The sequence below is a fragment of the Nipponia nippon genome, unplaced genomic scaffold, assembly GCF_047370975.1.
Source record: "Nipponia nippon isolate SJK-2023a ecotype South Korea unplaced genomic scaffold, ASM4737097v1 scaffold_3, whole genome shotgun sequence".
NCBI lineage: Eukaryota > Metazoa > Chordata > Aves > Pelecaniformes > Threskiornithidae > Nipponia > Nipponia nippon.
The window spans coordinates 57,350,999-57,364,266 of record NW_028262347.1 but is presented as its reverse complement, the minus strand read 5'-3'; the positions used below and the strand labels follow the sequence as shown (position 1 = coordinate 57,364,266).

At 50.2% G+C, this 13,268-nt stretch overlaps 1 protein-coding gene and 1 long non-coding RNA gene across 3 annotated transcripts; one reads left to right on the top strand and one right to left on the bottom strand.

The window, feature by feature from the left end:
* Positions 1 to 966: 966 nt before the first annotated feature.
* LOC148054649 (uncharacterized) lies at positions 967 to 7,770 on the bottom strand. Of its 2 annotated transcripts, none has more exons than XR_015706581.1 (3): positions 3,262 to 7,770; positions 3,061 to 3,147; positions 967 to 2,333 (listed from the first exon to the last, which is right to left on the bottom strand). It is a non-coding gene; the product is annotated as an uncharacterized LOC148054649 (long non-coding RNA). The 2 variants fall into 2 exon arrangements; XR_015706582.1 differs by having other exon boundaries at positions 6,405 to 7,770.
* A 260-nt stretch (positions 7,771 to 8,030) lies between these two features.
* Positions 8,031 to 11,420, top strand: ATF4 (activating transcription factor 4). The gene is made up of 3 exons (XM_009475221.2): positions 8,031 to 8,472; positions 9,624 to 9,938; positions 10,489 to 11,420. The coding sequence occupies exons 2-3, from the start codon at positions 9,722 to 9,724 to the stop codon at positions 11,337 to 11,339; spliced, it is 1,068 nt and encodes a 355-aa protein (XP_009473496.1). The 5' UTR covers positions 8,031 to 8,472; positions 9,624 to 9,721; the 3' UTR covers positions 11,340 to 11,420.
* Positions 11,421 to 13,268: the final 1,848 nt, after the last annotated feature.

Genomic DNA, 13,268 nt, shown 5'->3' with positions numbered 1-13,268 from the left:
TCCAGCCCCAGGAGGACTGCTGCAGCCTAGACACTTGGGGAACTGTTTGAAGCATCTCGATTTTATCATCTTTATCCTTGTCAGGCTGAGTTATGATCTGAGTTTGTGATCTGAGGGATTCAAGAAATATCCTCCCCCTCCCTTCTTTCTTTTCTTTCTTTTTTTTTTTTAAGATTCAACACCTTCTTAAAATAGCTCTCATGTAACAAATGTGTCCCCTACACAATCAGAGACAGCACAGTGTAAAAGTTTTACTAGCATACTCTGAGAAGGACAGCATTATTCACAAGTCGCAGAGCCAGAAATGTGGTGGTGAGCAGGCTAATAATATCTTTATAGATCCTGTGGAATAAGCTTGCAAATGGTAAGGCAAAAGAGGGTGGTCAGACCAACGGGTAAGATCTGAAATAATTTCAGATTCAGTGTTCCTGTCATTTTACAAATAGCAGGAGAGTGAGAGACAGAGTTTGGCTCACAGAACTCAAACTTTTCATGATCTTAAGCTTTCCTAAGTACTCACACAGAAGTCAGTTCTGAACAAAATCAGTTTAAACACACTAAAAGTCAGATTGATTTTTATTTTGCTGCCCTGGTTCAATTTCCCTGGCTCCAGTGGCTAAGTAGCTCTTTGATCTGTCTATTAACACTCAGTGTTAAGCTTCCCAGGGGAAATATATATATATATATCAATTCTAACCACGTTCTTCATGAAAAGCCTTCTTCATACAAATAATGGGCAAAAGTTGTTTGCTTGAGTTTTCGTTTTTGTTTTGGATTTTCTGGTTTTTATGCAACAGCTCCCTCAGTTTAGCGCAAGCCCACCCCTTCCCCTGCCCGCCTCTCTGTGGTAGAATTGTCACTGTTCCACAGAAGCACAGGGGTGATATACTGTCCTACCAGACATCCCACCACAATGATCCCAGGCCTGTAAGACTCTTGTCTCATTCTGCTCAGCATTGCAAAGGACAGAGACCTAACAGGCAACAGACACAAGGGCATAGATGGCAAATGATGGACCGTGTTGGCTCTTTACCTGTCCCACGACAGACATTACTTCAAAATTCGTAATGCCTTGGCAGGCTCCTTACCCCCTTTGAAAGGCAAGAAGTGATCATTCCTGGAAGCACTATGGCAGAGAGACATTTTTGCCTTCAAATTCTTGAATTTATTTAGCATGGAGGATAGTTACAGCCTTGGACATAATAACTACCGCCACTTATATATAGATAATATAATCTGAATTATGTTTAACTCCTGGTTGTTTATAGCAGTGGTGACACACTGTCAGAGGGCCTGAGATAGATATGCTGAAGCAAAGGTAGTACAAGACACAGTAATCCCACAGGCCACAGAGCCGCAGCTCCCACGTTGCTTGTTAGAGAGCGTGTTGGCAGGGGTCCCAGCTTCCTGGCATTCAAGTGCAGGTTGGTTTGTGCTGAGGCAAGCGTGGGACCAAGGCACAAACCTTCTCTTCACCGCCTGTGGCTGTGAGTGAGACAGTAGAAAGCATCTAGTCCGGTGCCTTTTCTTGAACAATGAGCTAGTGATTTGGATTTTTTTTTTTTTTAATTTTGTAATTTCTTTCTTATGAAAGTAGAGAAAGTTAGTAAAAAGAAGAGTGGTCCATCTTCAGACCATCACTTTGCGCTGCAAAGGAAGACGCTTGGTGTCCCCGGCAGACCGGACTCCCAAGCCCTGTGGCCTGGGACAGACTTCACCCTTTTGTGGCGAGACAGAGCCTGCCCTGCCTAGGGGAGGCCTGTATTCCTGATAAGCCCTCAGCATCCAAATCAGTCTCACTGAGACTGCACGACTAAGGGGAATGGCTCCAATCTTACCTTCCTGAACAGTTACCTCAGACCCTGAGGAGATGTCTACCATCATCCCGATCCCAGGACAAGGCCTCAGCAAAGTCTCACCCTCTGAGTGCCAAAAGAGCAGGCCAGCAGTACCTCCCCAGCAGAGGTGGGTTGCCGTGGCTAGTTCCTCAGGCAGACCTGGCTTTAGTCTCAAACCAGCTCTCTCAGCAGTCAAGCACAGAAACCTCCTCCTGTTAAGAGAACCTCCCTCACCAAGCGCCACACTGATACCAGTAAGAGGGGCAGCGGGCTGAGAAGCCACAGCACCTACTCAAGACGATACTTTGGCCACAAAGTCTTCTTTGGGGACTATTACCCAGCTTACCCACGGCCAGTCCCCCTGTAACGCATCTGAGGAGGCTCTGCTGAGGCCACCCACGAGCCATGCGCAAGTGCAGGGAGCAGAGCAGCCTCAGTGTCTTCTGAAAGAATCTTCTTTCTGACATCGTTAGGACAAGCTCCTAACACAGAGACCTTAGGAGGGAAAATGACAGTCATTCAGGAAAAAGCTGTAAAGTCAATGATATCACAACTGCATCAACATCCACCAGGAATTTCTCTCTCCTCTTCTGTAAACAAGTACATATTAAAACAGATCAAAGTCTGCTGGTAAATTCCAGCCACCGAGCAGCTGCTGCCTACAAAGAGTAAAGAAATATTACTGAATAATGCTTGCAGTGTTCCTCCCCAGGTACCTGGGGAGCTACAGCCTTAATGGTGATTTATCCCCAAATGAGTTTCAGAGCTTCATCTGAACTACCTGTTTCATCAGTGCTCCCGCTGAAGCTGCCTGCCAGCATCAGAGACAAAGAGATCTCACACGCACACAAGATATCCCCGGGATTCTGTTTTATTTCATTAATAAGGTGTACCCATTCACAGTCTCTCTTCCTGGCCCTATCAAGACACTCTGAAGTTAGGTGAAGTTAAAAACAAATCCCCAGATGGAGGACACAGAGCATAGTCTGGTATTATCGGCCTTTCATTGTGTATCCCCCCTGACTGAACAGAGAGGCTGAAATAACTCAAGCTCAAATAACTTTTCCACTTGCTTCAGACGAAGCTGCTAGTTTAGATGCCAGGAGTGCAGCATAATTGCTGCTGGACTGATATGGCAAGGAGTCCTCATTCTGACAAGTCTAAGGGGCACCGAGACAGTGAAAGACAAATCCACTGAAGTGGTGATGGGCTGTTAACTCACCCACTGGTGTCTGTGGCTGGCTGAGATGCTGCAGTCTCATAATCTGTACCTGCTCGTCAGGCCTCAGCTCTTGCTCACTTCACACTGCTAGAAAAGAAGGAATGTGCATTGCCACTCTCCTCTTCATCCTTTTGCACAGAAAGGCACAAGGCACCTGGCACGTGCGACTCCAGCAGATGCTGATAACGTACAGATACATACGTTTTGATAGGCACTGAACACACAGTCTGCAGCGGGGGTCACATTCACTACAGCCCCGTGAGGAACAACAGTTGCCATGAGATATGGTTCTGTTCTTTTATTGCTTGGAGAACTGGAAGGCTTTTGTTTGTGTGCTAAACGGTTCCCACATGTGCTAATACACATGAGGGATTATTCTTGACCCCCAAGTCCTTTCATCGTAATACAACAAGGCTGGACAATGAGAAAACAAAAAAAAATCCCCCGATGGTCTGAACAAATGTCAGCACCCCTTCCTCCCCCCTTCACACATATTTTTTGCTAAACATAATTTTCAACCAGTTGTAGCTTTGCTCAGGAAATTCATGCTTGGGCAAGTTACAAGTTAAAACTCACCTCCCTCTTACCAGATTTGCACAATGTTTTTACTTGTGGCAGCTGGCCACAGCCTGCCTGATTCTGAGTAACTAAGCCTCTGGAGAGCCATATTTTGCAAGCTACCAGCATGTGCTTGGCATGCCCACATTTGTTCAGTAAGAAAAATGTAGGTGGACAACCAGGATTGTTTCCATATCTGTCTAAAATAATTGAACTGTAAGTTGAAAATGTAAATTGCAGATTTAATCCTTTTCTTTATTAGTCTCATTTCAAATGTCAGTGATATTTACATAACAGGATGGAAACAGAAGACAGTGAGGGGGTGGGTAAGCAATGAATGATTTATTAGAGACTCCATTTGGTGTACTAGTCCAAAACAAACGAGGCAGACCATATGCCTAACTTATTTTCTGTTTGTATGTAATAAAAGATGGATGCTAATACCTCCCAGCCTGATCTTTAATCACATATATTTGCTTTTCAATCTAGTTTTAAAATGGAAGGTCTATAAAGCAATCCCTAAAGAGCTTACGATGAGAATCTGGCAGAAAAGATCCTTCAGATATCTGTTTGTGCCGCATGAGGAGAGAAGCAACCAAGCACTGCAAATTAGCCTGTGCCGTAGAGGTTGTAGGTAATTCTCCCTCGAAATTGCTCAAAATGTCTAGCTGCTTTGCTTCATTCCTCTGTTGTGTTTCCCTCGGCACTCTGTCTCCAGGAAAAATTCCTGCTGGTCTCTGGAAATGCTCTGCTCATTGAAGTGCGGGGTAAGGCTTCCTGTCCCTTCTGATGGAAGCTTCAAAGGACAGAAATTATCACAAGAATCTCCTCGGGGACTTGCGCTCACACTCATCCTTCTGCAAAGCAGGCAATGCCCTCTCCTCCCCAGCCACCCCAGCAGGGCCCAGGGCCAGCCAAAAGCCCCTTCTCCGGGGCACTGAGGCTCAGTGGGGGCCCAAAGCAGCCTGCCCAGTGCCACCATGGGGGTCGTCCACCCTCCTGATGCAGCGTCTGCCAGCCCTTCTCCCTGGCTGCGGCTTTCCCAGTGCTCCAGGAAAGAGCAAACATCTCCATCTCCGTTACTTTTGCTGGTTGCCCTCCTGGCCCCAGCAATACCCGCTCCCCCCACCTTGCTCCCCTGCTACAGAGGCCCACGGGTACTTCCCCCCCACTGACAGTCCCTGAGAGCATCCTATACAGACGGTCTAGACTGTGCCAGGAGATGTTACCATGGAAACATTTACGTCCTCCCTGTCTTTTGTGTGCTTAATAACACAGCTTTCAGCATGTTTATCTCCTGTATACTTGCTGGTGGGAGAAGAAAACCTCTTTTCCTTTGCAACGTTAACTTAAAAAAAAAAAAGAAAGAAAGCCCATCTATTGACCTTCCATCTTAATGACAGAGGAGGGTGAATGGAGAAGTATTAGTTTTCCACCTCCTGGTGCTGCTGTTTGGCCAGAGGTGGCTTTCTGCAGTGCTGTATTTATCAGGGCAGTTCATCACTCCCCAGCAAGGTCACTTTGGCCTCTATCCCGCAGCGAGCTCTGCACGAGCAGCTCCTTTCGCCTGCAGCTGGCCCCTCGCTTCTGGGTCAGGACGGATCTTACTTAGCAGCTCTCTTTGCCGAGGTACGGTACACAGGGCACGAAAATAACATCCACAGTGCTAAAGCTGTTAACGTGTCAGCAGGAGTTCATTGAGCATGCACACAAATTAATACTCATTCAGAAGCCACCTTTTTGCGCTGTAAATTCAATTTTCTTCAGAGCTGCCAGACTTCTCAATCTCTGAGCCACAACCATATTCTATAATACTGGAAAGGAACGCTTTTTAGACATTTTTGAGTGAGTAGTGGGTAGCCAGTAGCTCTCTGCTTACGAAATACTTGTAATTTTTTTTGCACAAAAATTCCCAAGGAATTGTTACTTGGGCTTAAAGAAGAGTCTTCTACCTCGGTCAAAAACTCTAGCCACAAAGGAGAAACCTCTGACATAATATGTGCAAATGCAGAGAGATGATTTATAAAGGAACTGGGGATGTAGCTCATGAAATTATGTAACAACAGTAATTCTGCAGTCCTTCAGGAAACAGGGAAAAATATGCTGTTCACTAAATGGCTGGCTTCTGATTACTTGATTTCACTTTTTGGATTGGGGATTGTTAAAAAACTTCTGTCTGGAGCTCATAACGCAGACAAATTTCGACATAAGTTTATACACAAAATGGAAACCAGGCAGCTAGGAAACAGGCAGATCTGGGTTAAGTTCCTCATTGCATATTTCATTTTTGCTTGCGTGATTCTTGCTCACACATACCCAGAGTCCTTTCAGTGAAATCTATAATTATCTTTTCAAGATGAAGGATGGGGTGTGTATAGCATTTCTGTTTATTTAGCTACGATTACGGTTGTACAATCACCCTTTTCACTTAAAGGAGGGGCAAGCAGGCACAGCAGGGGATGTGAGAGCTCTCCCTTAGCCAGTGAGGACGTGTAGATGCTGTCCACCCATCCACCCAGACAATCACCCACTTGGCTTCTTTAAAAGCTGTCACATCCTCTAAATTTTGCTTTGAAGCAAGATCTGCCTGCTCTGTGGTGGTGTATTTATCAGAACAGTCATCTTAGATCGCTCAGTTGCTACTGTGGTGTTTTCTGGCGTTGGAAGACATTTTTCTCTGCCTCCTCCATTTTAATGAGTCATTCCAAAATCTGTGCTTGCTTCTAGACAAAAAAAACAAAACAAAACAAAAAAACCCCAACAAACCAATATGGAGGAAAAATTACCTTTTTCATTCAGCAGCTAGTGTTCAGTTTACAGATGTGAAGTGACATCCTCTGCTTTGTACTGATGATGGTAACATCAGACTGCTAAAAGTAGAAACTGGGTCACACCCATCATTTATCAGTCGTTTAATAAGTTCCAGGCAGTTACACCAGAGCAAATTCAGTGAAGGCTGTGGCTTTACACAAATACTACTGAGGCCCTAACTGGAAAACAGTGGAGGCTTTTGCAGAAGTAGCCGAGAGCAATTTGACCTACAGGATGATGATGTTTGAACAAGCAAGGACTCACGGCAGCCCTCAGAGCTGCTGGTGCGCTGCGAGGTTGGCAATGTGGAAAAGCAACTGTTTGAGCTGGATAGCTCTGTCACAGTCAGGAGGCACACAGGCACCGATCCTCCCAGCTCGGTGGAGCTGGCTGATGCTTGCCTGACCCGAGTGAAGTGATGAAGGGACTGAAACCAGCAGAAAACTGTTGACTCCTGTGAGTTTCCTGCTGGGTTAGCTGGCTGAGCTGGCTCACTGAGGGCCAGACCAGCTGGTGGGACTGTATAGCCAGGAACAGGGTGGGGGAAGAGGGCTGCAGTCTTTCCTAGCAGCAAATTGGTTCAGATCAGACAAAACATAATGTGAAACTGCACTTCGAAAACTTTCCAAGGTGACGCTGCCCTTCACAGCTGTGAGGCTATGTAGGTGATCCATTAATGCTCGCATCAGTCTGAGTAATGTCTGCACACAAAACAGAGAAGCAACTGTGTCAGTGTGAAACTGCATAGCAGGAGAGGAAGTTCTCGTTCCTCAGCTGGGGAATAACCAACTTCATTTTCAGCTTTTCTCTAGGTTCAAGGCACTAATTAGACTCATGCTCTCGGCTGCTCAGCAGTGCGGCTCTCCAGTGAAGCTCCGCGTGAACCACTCCAGGTCGATACTGTGCCATGGCTGCTGCAAGGCCGGCAGGCTCAGGTCAGAGGTGCAGGCGCCCTCACGCACACCAACACAGAGCCCGTGCCTCAAAGCAGCCATAATCTAAGCGCTGCACGTGTGGGCCAGGCGGGGAGGGGAGGTGATGCTGCCTTGGGCCGACACGTTATCTGAGGGAGCAGGAGACGATGGCAGCCCACTGCCTCGGCGCTTCAGGGAAGCCATGCCAGCACCTCGGCCCCAGCAGCAGCCACCAGCTCTGCGCCTGACCTCAGCAGGACTGTGTGTCGAGAACAAAAGGGGCCGTTGTAAATTAAAGGAAGGAAGACACGCTGCCTCGAGAGGGACAAGTCAGCGAAGGCGCAGGGCTGCGGTGAGAGGCGCAGCCAACCCCCCGGCCCCGGCCCCGGCCCCGGGCGCCATTTCCCTGCCCAGGTGCTCCTTCTCGTGTCCCGTGCCCCCCCCCCCCCCCCCCCGCATCTGGCCGCCTTCGCGCCCTGGCCAATGGCAGCTCACACTGCACGTGAACAACTCCCCTCCAGCCAATGAGCGACCCCCTTCCCACGTGGCGATCTGCGTGATGCCTCCGATGCGCCCTCCCCGTCTTTGTCGGCGGTTAAACCGTCCCGTCCCCCGTCCCCCCCCCGCGTCCTCAGCTGCTCCGGTCACGTGACGCGGCCTTGCCTGGCGGGGAGACGACCGAGGCGGACGTACACCGTATAGTCCCCCCTCCGCCGCTCCGTCACGGAGTGGTGGCTTTTGTCGGTGGCTCCTGCGATTAACACGGAGCAGAATGGCAGGAGAGAAGCCCAGAAGGCCAGGCTACGGGCCGGCGGGCGCTGGTGAGAGGCGGGTGACGCTTGGCGGAAGGACACCTCACGGCCGGATCTTGTTTCGCTTCAGGCGCACCCTATATAAGGGCAGCGCGCGGGCGGTGCCACCTCATTGTGTGTCTGTGGATGAGAGCGGCTGTGGTGCGAGTGTTTGTGAGCGCAGCACTTTCCCGCGCGGCGCGGACCGGAGTAGCCTCCCCTCCCCTGGCCGCCATGGCTCTTTAAGGGCGGCAGGGCCAGCGGCGGCATCGGCCAGTGCAGCAGGCGCAGCAGCAGCGGCGGCGGCCTCAGCACATCCCGGCATCTGCAACCATGGCGTGAGTATTGTCTGTGAGGGAGGGGTATTCCCTCTCCCGTGTGTTGCTAGTCGCCCTCTTCTCCCCTTCAAGCGGGTTTCGGGGGCGGGTTTATCACCCGTGTGGTAATGGACGGTATCTCCCGGGGGAAAAAAGTACCTGGGTGACAAGATGGTGGGGGAGGGGGCATCCTTGTGTGGGTTCAACCTCCCCGGGGGCGGCGGGTGTCAGAAACGGCAGGAAATGCCATTTGGGAAGAAATAACGAGAAATTCCCGCCTCTTCGATCGTTCAAGAAAACTCGATTCCTCAAAGTTGGGGGGATTTTTCCATTTCATGGAGTTTTCGTGGGAGCGAGAGCAGCAGGTCCCTGCGGAGGGTTTCTGTGCCCCGCCGGGGGGGGGGGGGGGGATGCTGCTGTAGCTGGGGGGAAATGGGGCAGGGGAGGCGGCGGGCTTCTGAAAGTGCCAGCGCCACTCGGTGGGTCGTCCCGAGTGGATAAACGGGGGGTGTGGATCAGCTGGCAGCAGTGCCGTAGTCCTTGAATGCTGTGGCGTGAAGTCCGCCCTGATAACCTGCAGGGGTTTCATAGTCCTTCGGAAACGCCGGTAAAAGGGGGCGTGCGAGAGGCTCGATTCGGTTTCTCGCGCAAAACGCCCTGTTTTGTAAGCAGGTTTACTTCGGAGAGGTCCCACGTCCTTTTCCACCTCGTCTCTAGCGCTGCGTCCTCGGTGCTTGGCACGGCTCAGCCCGGTAAAGCCTGGGCGGCAGCCGGTGCCGGCGCCCCGGTGGAAACGTGGCACGATACAAAATGGCGGCGGCTGCCGGGGTGGGAAGAGGGACGCGGCAGGATCGCGAAATGGCTGCGGCTGCTGGCGTGGGCGTGAGTCACGGCGGCGGGTGGGAGGGGCCGGCGGGAGCCGTGCCCATCTTTGGGCATGAGGAAGGCGGGCGGCCCGCCGTGGCAGAGTCGCGCCTGGGGCTGGCTCTGGCGAGCCTTTAGCCAGACATGGAAAGGTGTAAAGATGCTAAGTTGGAGGCAAACAGCAGTCCCCAAAATGGAGAAGTCGCACAAGTCTATAGAGTAGCACCATGCTTCCTGAAGTGGCATTGCTTTTAAAAAACTACTCTGCTGGCCGAACAAGTACTGATGAATTAAAGTTTTATTTACAGGTTTTTCAAGGCACCGCACAGCAGCATTGCTGTAGTCGACAAAAAGACCCTCTACTTGTCTACATCCTTCGACATCAAAGCGCTAAAAACCAACGAAGATGAGCCTCTTGAACAGCGAGATGCTGTTGGGGGAGTCATTCTCCCCCTTCAGCCAGCCGTGTTCGGTGGCTGAGGAAAGTCTGGGACTCCTAGATGACTACCTGGAGGTGGCCGAGCCCCTCGGTTCGCATGGGTTCTCCAGCGACAAGGCTAAGGCAGTCTCCTCCAATTGGCTTGCTGTGGACAGTTTAGGCAACACCATAGATAGCAGCCAGGGTAAGGTATTATTTATTCGTACAAAGTACATCAGTTACAATGGCACATAATGTATTTAGTAACATTCCAATTAAAAAAACAAATTACTAGGTTTTCATAAATGTGAAGGTAACCTCACATACGTACCTTTGCTTGGAAAGTGTGTGTACTACACGGCTTACACAATACAGAATTGCTGGTTACTGGACTGGCACATGGTAAAGTGACACTTCTGTTGTCCTTTTAATAACATACCAGCTGTCATGGTACCTCTCCCTGGGAGAGGTCACAAGAAACAAGCGTGGCTGTATGTTTCAAATGGCCCTGAATTCTTCTGGTGTTGGAGTAAGAAGGATGGAATGTCGGAACAGCTGACGGCTTACGTTGTACCCTGCAGTGTTCTGCAGCTAAATGGCAGGGGATTTCTTTCTGATGGTTGAATTCTTTTCATACCGGTGTAAGAGATAGGGAAGATGTTAAAAGATGAGTTTGTAGATTGTTTTCAGAAGCTTGAGTTGCATTGGTTGCTGGTTTACTGAAACGGTAATTTTTTGTTGTTGTTGTTGTGCAGAGGATGCCTTCTCTGGCATGGAGTGGATGGTGGAGAAGATGGATCTGAAGGAATTTGATTTTGATGCCCTGTTAGGTATGGAACATCTGGAAGCCACCGTCTCACCAGACGAGCTGATGGCCACGTTGGAAGACACGTGTGATCTCCTATTTAACCCTACCATCCAGGAATTCCACAACAAAGAACCTCCACTGATAACTGACCTAATCACCCACCTCCCCGAATCGCCAGTTGGAGCAGATCCAATGGCTCCATTGGCTTCCCTTTGGTCTTTTCCCCTCTCCCCAGGGTCTCTGACTTCCACTCCAGACCATTCATTTAGTTTAGAACTAGGTAGTGAAGTGGATGTTCTGGAAGGAGAAAGAAAACAGGAGGGCCCCACCTTTGTGGTAGTGATCACCAAGTCCGAGAAAGAGGAGGAGAACCATTCCGATGATAGTGGAATATGCATGAGCCCAGACTCCTACCTGGGAACACCCCAACACAGTCCTACCAATTCAGTTGGATCCCCCCATGACAACCAGTTCCCTACAGATGCCAGCAGCGGCTCTGTGCTGTCCAAACCATACGAGCATCCTGCAGAGAAGGTAGTGTCAGCAAAGATGAAAGCAGAAAAGAAAATAGACAAGAAGTTGAAAAAGATGGAGCAGAATAAGACTGCTGCCACGCGTTACCGGCAGAAGAAGAGGGCGGAACAGGAGGCGCTGTCTGGGGAGTGCAGGGAGTTGGAGCAGAAGAATCAGGCCCTGAAGGAGAAAGCCGATTCCCTTAGTAAGGAAATTCAGTACTTAAAAGATCTGATTGAAGAGGTCCGCAAGGCCAAGGGCAAAAGAGCTAGAGTCCCCGAGTAGGGTAGTCAGCAGTGTCTATGTGCATGTATATAAGCTTGCTGCTATTGCTGTCTAATAAATTATTTTATAGTAAATGTGAAATCCTGGTGTCTGGTGACTGGGTACCTGCAGAACAACTGTGACTTGCACCGCACCTCGGTGTCGGTACAAACACCATAAGCTTTTGGGTTTAGAGGAGAAAGCAATGTAATATGTGCTGCTGGGCAATGGGCGCAGTGCACGCCTTGAAAAGTGCCTTCAATCTGTGACTCGAGTGGCTTGTCACCCACTACAGCTTACATATGTTTGGTAATAAATGCATACATATACACACACCGGAGCGAGGGGGGTCGTATGGAGGCGCCCTAAGTTTTTCAGCAGCAAAGGCATAGTCCTGTTGAAAGAATGTAACTTGGCAAGTCTAGGGAAGGTAGGGCAGGATGATACAAGTTGGAGAGGGTCAGTAGAAGACTACGTGGTGGCAGGGTTGTGCTTTCAGACGTGGCAGACCTGGACGTTTCTGAAGAAGGTGAAAGGTCCAGGGTACGAAACGTGAAAAAAAAATTGTGAACATCAAACAAATGAGCAGCTTGCTGGGAGACAAGTCCAGAGCAAGCAATGGTGGCGTTGAACTGGCACTTCTGGTTTCTCCTCGCTTCCCTGTGGGTCCCCAAGTGTGTCCAGAGGGTGAGCAGGAGGTGTGGGTGCTCGCCCGAGCTGGTGGGGTTGGGGTAGGGGCTGCTCTCGCTGTGGGGGTCAGCTGGGCCAAGCGGGTGGGTTACTCCGGGTGCTCTGAAAGATAGAAGACATCCGCGTACTGAGGCGTGAAAAACCGGGAGGCTGCTTCCGGCAGCCACTGAAGAGTCAAGTTCTAAGGTGTAAACACAAATTTAACTTCCACCGAGGGAGCAGATGAGCTGGTTCAGCTCCGGTCCCGAGGCAGCCGCGCAGCCGGCGAGGCGGAGGTGCCGGAGCCGCCTGCGCGTGCTGGGGATGCAGCTAGGACTTGTTGACGGCAAGCTGCAGCCTGGCTCCCGGGGATCGCGTTTCTCAGCGGGGCCGCGGTCGGTGAGTTAACGAGCTGGTGCTGGAGCGTGGCGACGGAAAAGATGCAACGGGGAAAGAAAAAACCCAGTGCTGCTGTGATGGTGTCTGTGTCACACGCTGCAGAGAACTTGGACACAAAGATGACGGTCAGGAGTCAGGGTAGCAGGGTGGTTTCTGCCTGTAGATACTAACTAGTGCCCTTCTATTGTGGGCGTGCAAGGACGTTTTTTTGGTGGTTGGTTCTAGTTCTGTGAGGTTCTGAACATCAGTGAAGTTCCACATCCAGTGTGGCTATATTCTGCTAATAGAAGCTTCAGGATTTGGGACATGCCATTTTTAATCATTTTGTGTATGTTGTTTGGTTTTTTTTTTTGGCCACTGATACCCAGATTTAGTAGCACCTAATCCCTTCTTGGCCTGCTGGAGCCAGCTTTGGCATGTGGACGTGCACATCCTTTCCCAAGGAGTTAAGATTCCTTCTCACTTGCACTGACACGACCCAGAAAGCTGCCCAGCTCAGGCACCTGCGTGTCCCGGCCTGGCTGGCGTGCACGCTCGGTCCAGTGGCTTCAGGACAGGCTTTAGCCAGCGCTGTGCTCCAGCCAGCACTGGAGCAGAGAGGGAAAAGGTCCCTAATGTTATTTAAAATAGAAAATTGTCCAATTGCAGCCTCGTGGGGGTCCAGGTTTCTGCCACTTAAGCCCTTTATGTCCTCAAGGACAAGGCTGCAGTCCTCCAGCCCTGTTCATTGCCTGAGCCGTTAGCTGATGCGTGACACGGGGTACCAGCCGCGCGCTCTGGGACCTGCTGCGTGGAGGCTCGTCCAGCAGGCAGATGAAGTAGGTAACTGCTGGCAGCAGGCAGCAGCTGGCTGGCAGCGAGGGCTGAGCGGGCCAGGCCCTT